This window comes from Heterodontus francisci, chromosome 1 (assembly GCF_036365525.1).
Source record: "Heterodontus francisci isolate sHetFra1 chromosome 1, sHetFra1.hap1, whole genome shotgun sequence".
Taxonomy (NCBI): domain Eukaryota; kingdom Metazoa; phylum Chordata; class Chondrichthyes; order Heterodontiformes; family Heterodontidae; genus Heterodontus; species Heterodontus francisci.
Window position 1 is genome coordinate 15,323,056 of NC_090371.1, and position 13,435 is coordinate 15,336,490.

The window sequence follows — 13,435 nt, forward strand, 5'->3', positions numbered from 1 at the left end:
GACTCTCTAATTCTGACTGTGTCATACCCATTTACATCTATTTGTGTGATTAATTCATCCACTTTATTGCGAATGCTCCGTCTGTTAAGGCACAAAGCCTTAAAGCTTGTCTTTTTAACATTACTTGTCCCCTTCCCACTATTTTTCACTGTGGCCCTTGATTTCTCTGCCGATCACTTTTCTTATTCCCCTTAATGTCTTTTGTTCTTGTCTTTGATTCCCCCCACCCCCTCCCATAAACTCCTTGCAAAGGTTCCCATCCCCCTGCCATTTTAGTTTAAACCCTACCCAACCACTCTAGCAAATACTCCCTCGAGGACATCAGTCCCAGTCCTGCCCAAGTGTAACCCATCCACTTTGTATTGGTCCCACCTCCCCCAGAACCGGTCCCAATGTCCCAGGAATCTAAAACGCTCCCCCTCACACCATCTCTTCAGCCACGCATAAGTGACCTTGTACATCTGATAGGCTCCCCCCTAGACAGGTACTGAGAGATAGCAGTCAGTGTACAGATATCTCCTTCAATGAGATCGCTTGATAAAATTAGATGAATACAATGCGCCTCTGATCAGGAAGTGGCTGCAAAGCAAATAGGCCACGAATAAACTGATTGCTTGTTTTTTGGTCAATGAACCTATACAAAAATCTGGCAATTAAAAAAAGCCGGTTGAATGACCATATCATGTCTTAGTCCTAAGACCAGAACCTCGTTGGCCAATCATCTTGTTGACTGAGCAATGCAACCTTCTGTACAGCCGAAGCAGTGGACGTAGAAGATGTCTACATTGTTCTCATAGTGCATCGGTAAATTGTAACCAGTGTGGCTGGCGCCAAGACTGGCTGCACCAATCGCTGAAGAGTATTTCAGTTTCATCATGGTCAATTTGTGCAGGTCCCTTCCCATTGGCCTTTGTTTCACTTCGTTCAACACCTCCAAAAACCCTAGGGGAAAAAAAGAACTTGCATTTATATAACACCTTTAACAACTTCAGGATGTTCCAAAGCACTTCACAGTAAACAAAATATTTTTTTTTTCCCAATTTGCACACAGCAAAATTCCACACAGCAATGTGATAATGACCAGATTATCGGTTTTCTTTTGAAATGATGTTGGTTGGCCAAGACACTGGGGAGAACTGCCCTGCTCTCCAATACTGCTCTGGGATCCTTTATGCCCATCCAAGGGGGCAGACTGGGCCTCAGTTTAATGTCTTGTCTGAAAGCAATCAAAAACAAAAACATTTGCCTTGGATAGGGTGAATAGATTTACTAAAATTGTACCTGGAATATGGAACTTCAATTATGTGCAGAGACCAGAGAAGCTGGGACTGTTCTCCTTAGAGCAGAGAAGTTAAGGGGAGATTTAGTAGAGGTGTTCAAAATAATGAGGGGTATTGATACAGTAAATAAGGAGGAACTATTCCCAGTGGCAGTAATCAGGGTCCACAGATTGAAGGTAATTGGCAAAATAGCCAGAGGGGAAATGAGGGCAATTTTTTAAACAAACAGTGATTTTAGATTTTTTTTTTAGATTTAGAGATACAGCACTGTAACAGGCCCTTCGGCCCACCGAGTCTGTGCCGACCATTAACCACCCATTTATACTAATCCTACACTAATCCCATATCCCTATCACATCCTCACCTGTCCCTATATTCCCCTACCACCTACCTATACTAGGGGAAATTTATAATGGCCAATTTACCTATCAACCTACAAGTCTTTTGGCTGTGGGAGGAAACCGGAGCACCCGGAGGAAACCCACGCAGACACAGGGAGAACTTGCAAACTCCACACAGGCAGTACCCAGAATTGAACCCGGGTCGCTGGAGCTGTGAGGCTGCGGTGCTAACCACTGCGCCACTGTGCTGTGATAACCCAGAATGCACTGCCTGACAGGGCGGTGGAAGCAGATTCATTGAGTTATTTCCGCCATAGGAGGCCATTCGTCCCATCGAGTGCATGCCAGCTCTCTGCAGAGCTATCCAGTCAATCCCACTTAATCCCCGTAGATCTGCAAGTTTATTTCCCTCAAATGCCCATCCAATTTTCTTTTGAAATCTCTAATTGTCTCCACTTCCACCACCCTCGTGGGCTGCAAGTTCCAGGTTATTACCACCCGCTGTGTAAAAAAGTTCTTCCTCGCATTCCCCTGCATCTCTTGCCCATTTGTGTCCCCTAGTCCTTGTACCATCAGTTTAATGGGAACAGCTTTACCTTGTCTAAATAAGCTAAGCCAGTCATAATCTTGTGCACCTCTATCAAATCTCCCCTCAATCTCCTTTGCTCCATGGCGAACAACCCCCACCTTTTCCAATCTAACCATTCTGACAAATCTCCTCTGCACCCTCTCAAGGACCGTCCCAACCTTCCTAAATTGTGGTGACTAGAACTGGATGCAATACTCCAGTTGGGGCCTAACCAAAGCTTTATAAAGGTTCAGTGCAACTTCCCTGCATTTGTTCCCACATGGCGCAGAAATTGCAAGCAACAAGTCACAGCTGCCCATCCATGATCTCAAAAAACTCTATTCCTTTTTTGAGTATCTGTTTGGTACTTTGTTTAAACTAATGTTAACTAATGCCTCTACACCTGCTCTATTCTACGATACTTATTAATTCACTTACTGCTATACTAATCCTGATTGGTTTATTAATTTCCCAGCTCCTAATTTGAAAGAATGCCCTAGAGAGAAAAAGAGAAATACTCACCAACCAATCACTTACCTGCTTTCCTGTGATGTCACACTTTGATTTTTTTTTTTTAACCCTAATATGGTGCGTTCACTCTGAACCTCCCAGAGCCGCCACTATCTCCCTGCTGGCCTCACCTTACTGCTTGTTTATCCTCTGCACTGGTCTCGCTGTGCTCACTCTCCAGGCCACTCCTTTAGCCTCCGCGCTGGTCTTGCTGTACTCTCACTCTCCGGGCTGCTCCTTTATCCTCCCACCAGTCTCCCTGTGCTCTCACTCTCCAGGCTGCTCCTTTATCCTCCCACCAGTCTCCCTGTGCTCTCACGCTCCTGGCTGCTCCTTTATCCTCCCACCAGTCTCCCTGTGCTCTCACTCTACGGGCTGCTCCTTTATCCTCCCACCAGTCTCCCTGTGCTCTCACTCTCCGGGCTGCTCCTTTATCCTCCTCCCTCCAGTCTCACTGTGCTCACTCTCCGGGCTGCTCCTTTATCCTCCAATAATATAAAAGCAAAATACTGCGGATGCTGGAAATCTGAAATAAAAACAAGAAATGCTGGAACCACTCAGCAGGTCTGGCAGCATCTGTGGAAAGAGAAGCAGAGTTAACGTTTCGGGTCAGTGACCCTTCTTGGGAACTCCTTTATCCTCCACTCTGGTCTTGCTGTGCTTTCACTCTCTGGGCTGCTCCTTTATCTTCCCACCAGTCTCACTGTGCTCTCACTCTCCGGGCTGCTCCTTTATCCTCCCACCAGTCTCACTGCGCTCTCACTCTCCGGGCTGCTCCTTTATCCTCCCACCAGTCTCTCTGTGCTCTCACTCTCCAGGCTGCTCCTTTATCCTCCCACCAGTCTCGCTGTGCTCTCACTCTCCGGGCTGCTCCTTTATTCTCCCACCAGTCTCTCTGTGCTCTCACTCTACGGGCTGCTCCTTTATCCTCCCACCAGTCTCCCTGTGCTCTCACTCTCCGGGCTGCTCCTTTATCCTCCTCCCTCCAGTCTCACTGTGCTCACTCTCCGGGCTGCTCCTTTATCCTCCAATAATATAAAAGCAAAATACTGCGGATGCTGGAAATCTGAAATAAAAACAAGAAATGCTGGAACCACTCAGCAGGTCTGGCAGCATCTGTGGAAAGAGAAGCAGAGTTAACGTTTCGGGTCAGTGACCCTTCTTGGGAACTCCTTTATCCTCCACTCTGGTCTTGCTGTGCTTTCACTCTCTGGGCTGCTCCTTTATCTTCCCACCAGTCTCACTGTGCTCTCACTCTCCGGGCTGCTCCTTTATCCTCCCACCAGTCTCACTGCGCTCTCACTCTCCGGGCTGCTCCTTTATCCTCCCACCAGTCTCTCTGTGCTCTCACTCTCCAGGCTGCTCCTTTATCCTCCCACCAGTCTCGCTGTGCTCTCACTCTCCGGGCTGCTCCTTTATTCTCCCACCAGTCTCTCTGTGCTCTCACTCTCCGGGCTGCTCCTTTATTCTCCCACCAGTCTCTCTGTGCTCTCACTCTCCGGGCTGCTCCTTTATCCTCCCACCAGTCTCGCTGTGCTCTCACTCTCCGGGCTGCTCCTTTGTCCTCCCCACTGGTCTCGCTGTGCTCACTCTGCGGGCCTCTCGTTTATCCTCCCTCCAGTCTCACTGTGCTCTCACTCTCCGGGCCTCTCGTTTATCCTCCCTCCAGTCTCACTGTGCCCTCACTCTCCGGGCTGCTCCTTTATCCTCCAATAATATAAAAGCAAAATACTGCGGATGCTGGAAATCTAAAATAAAAACAAGAAATGCTGGAACCACTCAGCAGGTCTGGCAGCATCTGTGGAAAGAGAAGCAGAGTTAACGTTTCAGATCAGTGACCCTTCTTCAGAACTCCTTTATCCTCCACTCTGGTCTTGCTGTGCTTTCACTCTCTGCGCTGCTCCTTTATCTTCCCACCAGTCTCGCTGTGCTCTCTCTCTCTCTGGGCCAATCCTTTAGCCTCCACGCTGGTCTCGCTGTGCTCTCACTCTCCGGGCTGCTCCTTTATCTTCCCACCAGTCTCGCTGTGCTCTCACTCTCCGGGCTGCTCCTTTATCCTCCCACCAGTCTCGCTGTGCTCTCACTCTCCGGGCTGCTCCTTTATCCTCCCACCAGTCTCGCTGTGCTCTCAGTCTCCGGGCTGCTCCTTTATCCTCCCACCAGTCTTGCTGTGCTCTCACTCTCCAGGCCGCTCCTTTATCCTCCCACCAGTCTCGCTGTGCTCTCACTCGCCGGGCTGCTCCTTTATCCTCCACTCTGGACTCACAGGAGCTCTCACTTCCTGGGCCACCCTTTATCTCCCCACTGGTAGTAACTTTCAAAAGGGAATTGGATAAATACTTGAATGGGAGAAAATTGCAAGGCCATGGTAAACAGTAGGGGGAGTGGAACTAATCTGGCACAGACATGATGGGTCGAATGGCCTCCTACTATGTCATAAGGTTCGATGATACTACCATCAAAACTGAGATCAGCTGATTAGGCAGAGTCTGGGACTGAAGGTCAGTAAATCGCTATGACTACAGATTTTTTCACACAACTTACCACTTTTCATGAGATGCCAGCTGTTCCACACAGACCCCACACAGACTATGGGCAAACCAAGCTCCCCCTCAAAGAGTATCTGGAGTAGAAAGAGCAGCAGTTACACCAAAAAGACACTCAAATCTTCCCACAGAATCAGAGTCAGCTCTAACAACTGTCCACCCACAGACACGTAATGAAGGCAGCTCAACCGTTCAACCTCCCAACATAATTTTACAGGGTCAGAGGGGGTGGGTGGGCAGGGGGTGGATGGGGGGCCAGAGGTGGGCAGAGAGGGAGACATAAGTCCACATGCAGAATCCCCATCCTCACCAAATAAAGGAGTGAGATTGAAAAAAGTCTTGCATTTATCTAGCACCTTTCACAATCTTAGGACACCCCAAATTACATTACAGCCAATGAAGTAGTGTTAAAGTGCAGTCTGTGTTGTAATGTAGGAAACACAGTCGCAAATTTACACACAGCAAGCTCCCACTAGCAGCAATACGATAATGATCAGACAATCTGTTTTAGGTGTTGAGACCAGGGAGAATGCCCTGTTCTTCTTCGAATAGTGCATCTTAGGGGGCAGACTCTTTTTAACATCCCATTCCAATCACAGCACCTCCAACAGCATTGCTCTCCCTCAGTACTGCTACCAGAACTGTCAGCAGTAGATTTTGTGCCACATCCCCGGGTAGGGATTTTTCCTTTCTGCATTCTCCCTACCCCCTGCTGTCTCACCTTCATCTGGCATGGCAACGCAGGTTCCTCCAACAACAGAAAGTTAAGCTTCCTGTTTTGGGTAGGGAGACGTATGAGATGGGAGCAACCCCACATAACACTGAACCACAACTTTAAATTTAGCCATAGTGCAGATGTCGAGCTTAAAGCTCTGTAATCCCACCATCAGATCAGTCGTGGATCAGTGGGTCGCACTCTCGCCTCCAAGTCAGAAGGTTCAAGTCCCACTCCAGAGATAAGCACAAAATCTAGGCAGACCTTTCCAGTGTGGTACTGAAACGGAGTGCTGCATTGTCAGAGGTGCCGTTTTTCAGATCAGATGTTAAACTGAGGCCTTGTCTATCCTCTCGTGGATGTAAAAGATCACACTGCCACTTTTCTGAGGAGGAGCAGGGGAGATCTGGACAATATTTAGCCTCCAACCATCATCACTAAACCTGTTAGCACATTGCTACTTGTGGGATCTTGCTGTGCACAAATTAACTGCCATACTTTTTATTTTGGTGAATTACATTGCACAGTGGCGGAGTGGTTAGCACCGCAGCCTCACAGCTCCAGGGACCCGGGTTCGATTCTGGGTACTGCCTGTGCGGAGTTTGCAAGTTCTCCCTGTGACCGCGTGGGTTTTCGCCGGGTGCTCCGGTTTCCTCCCACAGCCAAAGACTTGCAGTTGATAGGTAAATTGGCCATTGTAAATTGCCCCTAGTGTAGGTAGGCGGTAGGGAATATGGGATTACTGTAGGGTTAGTATAAATGGGTGGTTGATGGTCGGCACAGACTCGGTGGGCCGAAGGGCCTGTTTCAGTGCTGTATCTCTAAATAAAAAAATAAAATTAATAAAATAATATACAGCACAGAAACAGGACATTCAGCATATGCCAGTGTTTATGCGCCACTCAAGGCCCCTCCCATCTTTCCTTATCTAACTCTATCAACATAACCCTCTATTCCCTTCTCCCGCGAATGCTTCTCTAGCCTCGCTTTAAATGCATCTATACTATTCTCCTCAGCCACCTCTTTGTGGTGGCAAGTGCCACATTCTCACCACTCTTTGGGTCATGAATCTTGACTGGAGTATTACGGACTCAAAAGCTTGACTGGTTCTTAGAACCAAATCTACAGACAGCATTTCATTTTTTTTTTACCTTGTCCGCATAAGGCAGCACAGCCACGATGTGTCGGGCGAGCTCCTGGCCCGCTCTTCTGAAGATATGACAAGAGAAATGGTCACCAGCATCTGCCGCTGAAAATAATATTTTAAAAGATACTTTTAAATGTGTTTGTAACAAAGACAATTTAATATTTGTGGGGATTTTAATCTTCATATAGACTGGGACAATGAAATTGGCAAAAGTGGTCTAGAAAATGAGTTTGTAGAATGTTTTTGGGACAGTTTCAAGGAGCAATATATTGTGGAATTGGCTAAGGATAAAGCTATCTTAGATCTAGTATTGTGTAATGAAGCAGGGTTAATTAGTAATGTCATAATAAAAGATCCAGTGGGAAATATTGATCATAATACCATTGAATTTCATGTTAAGTTTGAAAGGGACACAGTCCAATCACAATACCAATCACATAGGTATGAGGGGAGAACTGGCTAAGGTAAATTGGGTAGATAGACTAAAAGGTATGGCAGTAAATCAACAGTGGGAAACCTTTAAAGAACCAATTCAAAATGTTCAACAAAAATACATTCCATCAGAAACAAAACCTCAGCAAGTGAGACCCAACCATGGCTCACTCAAAGTTAAGGACAGTATTAGATTAAAAGAGGTTACAATGTTGCAAAAAAGAGTAGCAAGTCTGAGGATTGGGAGTGTTTCAGAAACCAGCAACGGTCCACCAAAAAGTTGATTAAAAAAAGGAAAAAATAGAATGAGAAAGCTAGTCAGCATTATAAAATCAGATTGTAAGAGCTTTTATAGGTAGAGAAAAAGGAAGAGAGTAGCTAAAGCAAATGTTGGCCACTTAGAAGCAGAGACAGGAGAAATAATAATAGGGAATGAGGAAGTGGCAGAGGCAATGAACAAATATTCTGTCTGTCTTCACAGTAGAAGACACAAATTTCATACCAGAAATAGATAGTAACCTAGGGGCTAAAAAAGAGTGAGGAAATTAAGAAAAATAATATCAGCAGAGAAAAAGTACTGGAAAAACTTCAGGGACTAAAATCTGACAAATCCCCGGGACCGGATGGCTTACACCATAGGGTTCTAAAACAGATAGCTGCAGAGATAATGGGTGCGCTCGCTATGATTTTCCAAAATTCCTTAGATTCGGGAACGGTCCCATCAGATTGGAAGTTGGCAAATGTAACACCTTGCGGCACTCCACTATTCACTGCCTGCCAACTTGAAAATGCCCCATTTTTGCCCATTCGCTGCTTTTCACGAAAGGAGGAAGAAAACAGGGAACTACAGGCCAGATGGACGAACATCAGTTATTGGGGAAAATGCTGTTATCTATTACTCAGGACATCTTAACAATGCATTTAGAAAAGCACAGTATAATTAAAACAAGTCAACTAAAGGGAAAGCCTGTTTGAGGAATTTTTTAGAATTTCTTTCAGGATGTAACTAGCAGGGTAGATAAAGGGGAACCAGTAGATGTAGTATACCTAGATTTCCAAAAGGCATTCGATAAGGTGCCACACAAAAGATGAATAGCAAGACCAGGGATCATGGAGTTGGGGGTAATGTTAACATGCAGAGAGGATTGGTTAATGGACAGGAAGCATAGAGTGGGCATTAACAGGGCATCTTCAAGTTGGCAGGCAGTGAACAGTGGAAATGCCACAAGGATCAGTGCTGGGGCCTCATCTGTTTACAATCTACATTAATGACTTAGGTGAAGAGACAGAAAGTAATGTGTCTGAGTTTGATGATACAAAACTCAATGGAAAGGTAAGCTGTGGGGAGGAGAGAGAGAGGCTGCAAAGAGATATAGACAGGTTAAGTGTTAAGCAACAAGATGGTAGATGGAATATGATGTAGGGAAGTGTGAAGTTATTCACTTTGGTAGTAAGAATAGAGAAGCAGAATTTTTTTTATAAGGTGTGCAAGTTGTAAGTGTTGATGTTCGAAGAGACTTGGGTGTGCTCGTACAAGGAATGCAGAAGGTTAGCATGCAAATACAGCAAGCAATTAGGAAGGCAAATGGCATGTTGGCCTTTATTACAAGGGGATTGGAGTACAGGAATAAAGTCGTCTTACTATAATTGTACATGGTTTTGGTGAGATCACACCTGGAATACTGTGTGCAGTTTTCGTCTCCACATTTAAGAAAGGATATACTTGTATTGGAGGCAGTGCAGTGAAGATTTACTAAATTGTGCCTATATTCCCTGGAGGTTAGAAGAATGAGAGGCGATCTCTGAAACATACACGATTTTGAAGGGGATGGAGAGGGTAGAGATTATTTCCACTGGTTGGGGAATCTAAAACACGGGGGCACTGTCTCAGGATAAGGGGCCGATCATTTAGAAATTACTTCACTCAAAGGGTTGTGAATCTTTGGAATTCTCTACCCCAGAGGGTTGTGGATGCTCCATCATCGAATACTAGGAGACAGATTTTGGTCTCTCAGGGAATCAAGGGATATGGTGAGCAGGAGAGAAAGTGGAGTTGAAGCCTAAGATAAGCCATGGTCATATTGAATGGAGGAGCAGGCTTAATGGGCCATATAGTCTACTCCTTGTTTCTTGTGTTTTCTTCTCTCCATTCACCCCAATCCATCAAGATCGCTCCTGCTGAGAGATAGGCTTCATACCAAGTCATCCATCACCGCTCTAAATGCTGAAAATGGGTCGGGTAGCCTCGCAGTTATGAGACTGGACTAGAGGTGATGGCTCTCAATTCCACGACGGCTAGTTGCGAAATTGAATTCAATAAATAAATAACTGAATGAACTTGTATTTATATTGCATCTTTCACAACCTCAGGACATCCCAAAGTGCTTCAAAGCCAATACTTTTTGAAGTGTAGTCCTTGTTGTAATGCAGGAAATGCTGCAGACAATTTTGTACACAGTAAGCTCCCACAAACAGCAATTGTGATGAATGACCAGATAATCTGTTTCAGTAATGTTGGCAGAGGAATATTGGCCTGCACATCAGGGAGAACAATCCCACTCTTCTTCAAAATACTGCCATGGGATCTTTTATGCCCACCTGAGAGGACAAAAAATGGCCTCAGTTTAATGTCTCATCGCAGAAACAGCAGAGCACTCCTTCAGTACTGCACAATGAGTGTCAGCCTAGATTTTTGTGCTCAACTCTCAAGAGTTGGGTTTGAACCCACAACCTTTTGACTCGTAGGATACCCACTTAGCCACGACAAATTAAGTAATTTACGCACAGGTGCCAGACTAAGGCTGGAGAAAGGTTGCATTTGTTTATCAAAAATAAGTTTTTACCTTCTGCTAGTTTTTTACAAAATCCAGCAATTTTGCATTTCTCAAAGCAGCGATACAGGTGAGTGAGGAGGCCCATTCGATTCGATACCTGCAGAATTTGGAAAGGAAGAAAAAAGTTTGAAAGAAATCCTAAGAGTTCATAGAATTACTGAATAATACAGCACTAAAGGCCAATCAAGTCTTTGTCGGCTCTTTGAAGAGCAATCCAGTTAGTTCCACTCCTTGGTTCTTTCCACAAATCCTTGCAATTATTTCTCCTTCAATTGCTTATCCTCAGTGATTTGATACAATTGAGTGGCTTGCTAGGTTATCAGAGGGCAGTTGAGAATCAAACACATTGCTGTGGGCCTGGAGTCACATGTAGACCAGACTGGTTAAGGATTTCCTTCCCTAAAGGACATTAGTGAACCAGATGAGTTTTTACAGCTTCATGGTCATCATTACTGAGACTAGCTTTTTAAGCCAGATTTATTTTAGTTGAAATTAATGTCCCCAGCTGCCATGGTGGGATTTGAACCCAAGTCTCCAGAGCATTAGTAGTTTTCTAGATTATTAGTCCAGTCACATGACCACTAAACTACTGATCCCATTCAATACCCAGGTATGTCCTGTCAACAACTGCAGGTCAAATCCAATATGGCCAATTACCACACCCGTCAGTCTATTCAATCAGCAGCAATAACCTGCCCACAGATGCTTATTTGGGTTCTGCCAGGACCACTTGGCTACAAACCTTACTACATTGGTCCAAACATTGACAAAAGAGCCAAATTCCAGAGATGAGCTGAGAGTGACTACCCTTCATATCAAGGCAGCATTTGAATGCGTGTGCAATCAAGGAAACCTAAAAAAACTGCAGTCAATAGAGATCAGGGGAACAACTGGATGGAGTCATACTGAGCACAAAGAACGATGGTTGTGGTTGTTGGAGGCCAATCATCTCAGTCCCAGAACACTGCTAAGGGTAGTGTCCTAAGCACAACCATCTTCAGCTGCTTCATCAATAAACTTCCCTCCATCATAAAAGTCAGAAGTGGGATGCTCGCTGATGATTGCAGTGTTCAGTACCATTCACGATTCCTCAGATAGTGAAGCAGTCTGTGCCCACATGCAGCAAAACCAAGACAGCACTCAGGCTCGGTTGATAAATGGCAAGTAAAATTTGTGTCACAGAGGTGCCAGGCAATGACTATCTCCAACAGGAGAGAATCTTCCCTTGGCATTCACTGAATCCCATGCTATCAACATCCTGGGGCTTACCATTGACTAGAAAGTTAACTGGGCCAGACACAAATGCTGTGACTATAACAGCAGGTCAGAGGCTGGGAATCCCGTGGCGAGTAACTCACATCCTGACTCCCCAAAGCCTGTCCACCATCTACAAGACACAAGTCAGGAATGTGATGGAATACTCTCCACTTGCCTGGATGGGTGCAGCTCCAACAACACTCAAGAAGCTCGACACCATCCAGGACAAAGCAGCCCACTTGATTGGCACCCCAACCACCACCTTCAACATTCACTCCCTTCACCACCGACGCAGTGGCAGCAGTGTGTAGCATCTACAAGATGCACTGCAGCAATTCACCAAGGCTCCTTCGACAGCACCTTCCAAACCCATGACCTCTAGCACTTAGAAGAACAAGGACAGTTGATGCACGGGAATACCACCACCTGCAGGTTCCACACTATCCAGACCTGGAACTTTATTGCCATTCTTTCATGTAGCTGGTTCAAAGTCCTGGATCTCCCGTGCTAACGGCACTGTGGGTGTACCTGCCCCATGTGGACTGCAGCAGTTCAGGAAGGCAGCTCACCACCACCTTCTCAAGGACAATTAAGGATGGGTAACAAATGTTGAGCTGGTCAGCAATGCTCACATCCCATGAAAAAATAAAACACTCGTATGGATCAGTTGGGTGGACTGGCTTAGTTCTGTGCTGTAGCATCTATTAATTTAGCATTATATGTTCTCATGCCATTCACACCCTGCCCTGTATTTGGATGTTCACTAATCAAATGGCATTGAGGTCAATCCCACAGGAATCGGATACCCTGATCAGGGGAATCAAACCTGCGACTTCTCAGGCCTGCAGGGCTCGAATACTTTCCACTTGAGGTGTCAGTCATGGCTCAGCGAGTAGCACTCTCTCCTCCGAGTCAGAAGGTTGTGGGTTCAAGACCCGCTTGAGAGCATAATCTAGGCTGGCACACTCAGTGCAGTGCTGCACTGTCAGAAGTGCCATCTTTCAGATGAGACGTTAAAAAAAGACCCCGCCTGTCCTCTCAGATGGATATAAAAGATCCCATTACACTATTTGAAGAGGAGCAGGGTTGCTCTCTCTGGTCTCATGATTAATATTTATCCCTCAACCAGTATCACAAAAACAGATTATCTGGTCATTATCTGATATTTCACTGGCTTCAGGGCATCCTGAAGTCGTGAAAGGCGCTATATAAATGTGGCAGCAACTTACCACAAACAGCAACATGATACATAACCACTAATCTGTTTTATGGTCGCTATCTGTTTGACTGACGAATGTTGACAAGGCAAAGGATAGAAGGACTTGCATTTAGGTAGTACCATTTGCAACCTCATTCCAAAATAAAGAACATTTTTGGAGTGTAGGAACTGTTGTAAAAAAAAAAAAAGAGTAAAAATATTAGACTGAAAATGTACAAAGTACATGATGAACTTTAAGACAGAAGCTACCATACAAATTGAAGACCAAGAAATTGAAAAAGTGACTGAATACAAATATCTGGAGCAAACATTAAGGATGGAAGATTGTATAAATGAAGAGGTACTGAGTAGGATTAGTGCAGGATGGAGTTGCTTCGGGAGATACAGAGATATTCTGTGATAAGAAAATACCACTGGCATTGAGGAGGAGGGGTTTATGATTAGTGTGTGCTACTGACCATAACATGGGGCAGACAACTACAAAATATATATATAGTACAGAACTTGAGTATTGCTGAAATAGAGACATTTTGTCGAAGCTTTTCGTCTTGCACTCATCAGGACAAATCACAAGAATACCAATGTA

The 13,435-nt window shown here is 45.2% G+C and overlaps 1 protein-coding gene across 1 annotated transcript in view; it reads right to left on the minus strand.

The window, feature by feature from the left end:
* Positions 1 to 507: 507 nt before the first annotated feature.
* nagk (N-acetylglucosamine kinase) overlaps positions 508 to 13,435 on the minus strand; it is a 32,166-nt gene continuing 19,238 nt past the window's right edge. The window contains exons 6-9 of the mRNA XM_068028687.1: positions 10,383 to 10,470; positions 7,112 to 7,209; positions 5,244 to 5,322; positions 508 to 942 (exon numbers count right to left, since the gene is read on the minus strand). Coding sequence (XP_067884788.1) covers positions 719 to 942; positions 5,244 to 5,322; positions 7,112 to 7,209; positions 10,383 to 10,470 — 489 coding nt within the window. The 3' untranslated portion in view covers positions 508 to 718. The remainder of the gene's footprint in view (positions 943 to 5,243; positions 5,323 to 7,111; positions 7,210 to 10,382; positions 10,471 to 13,435) is intronic.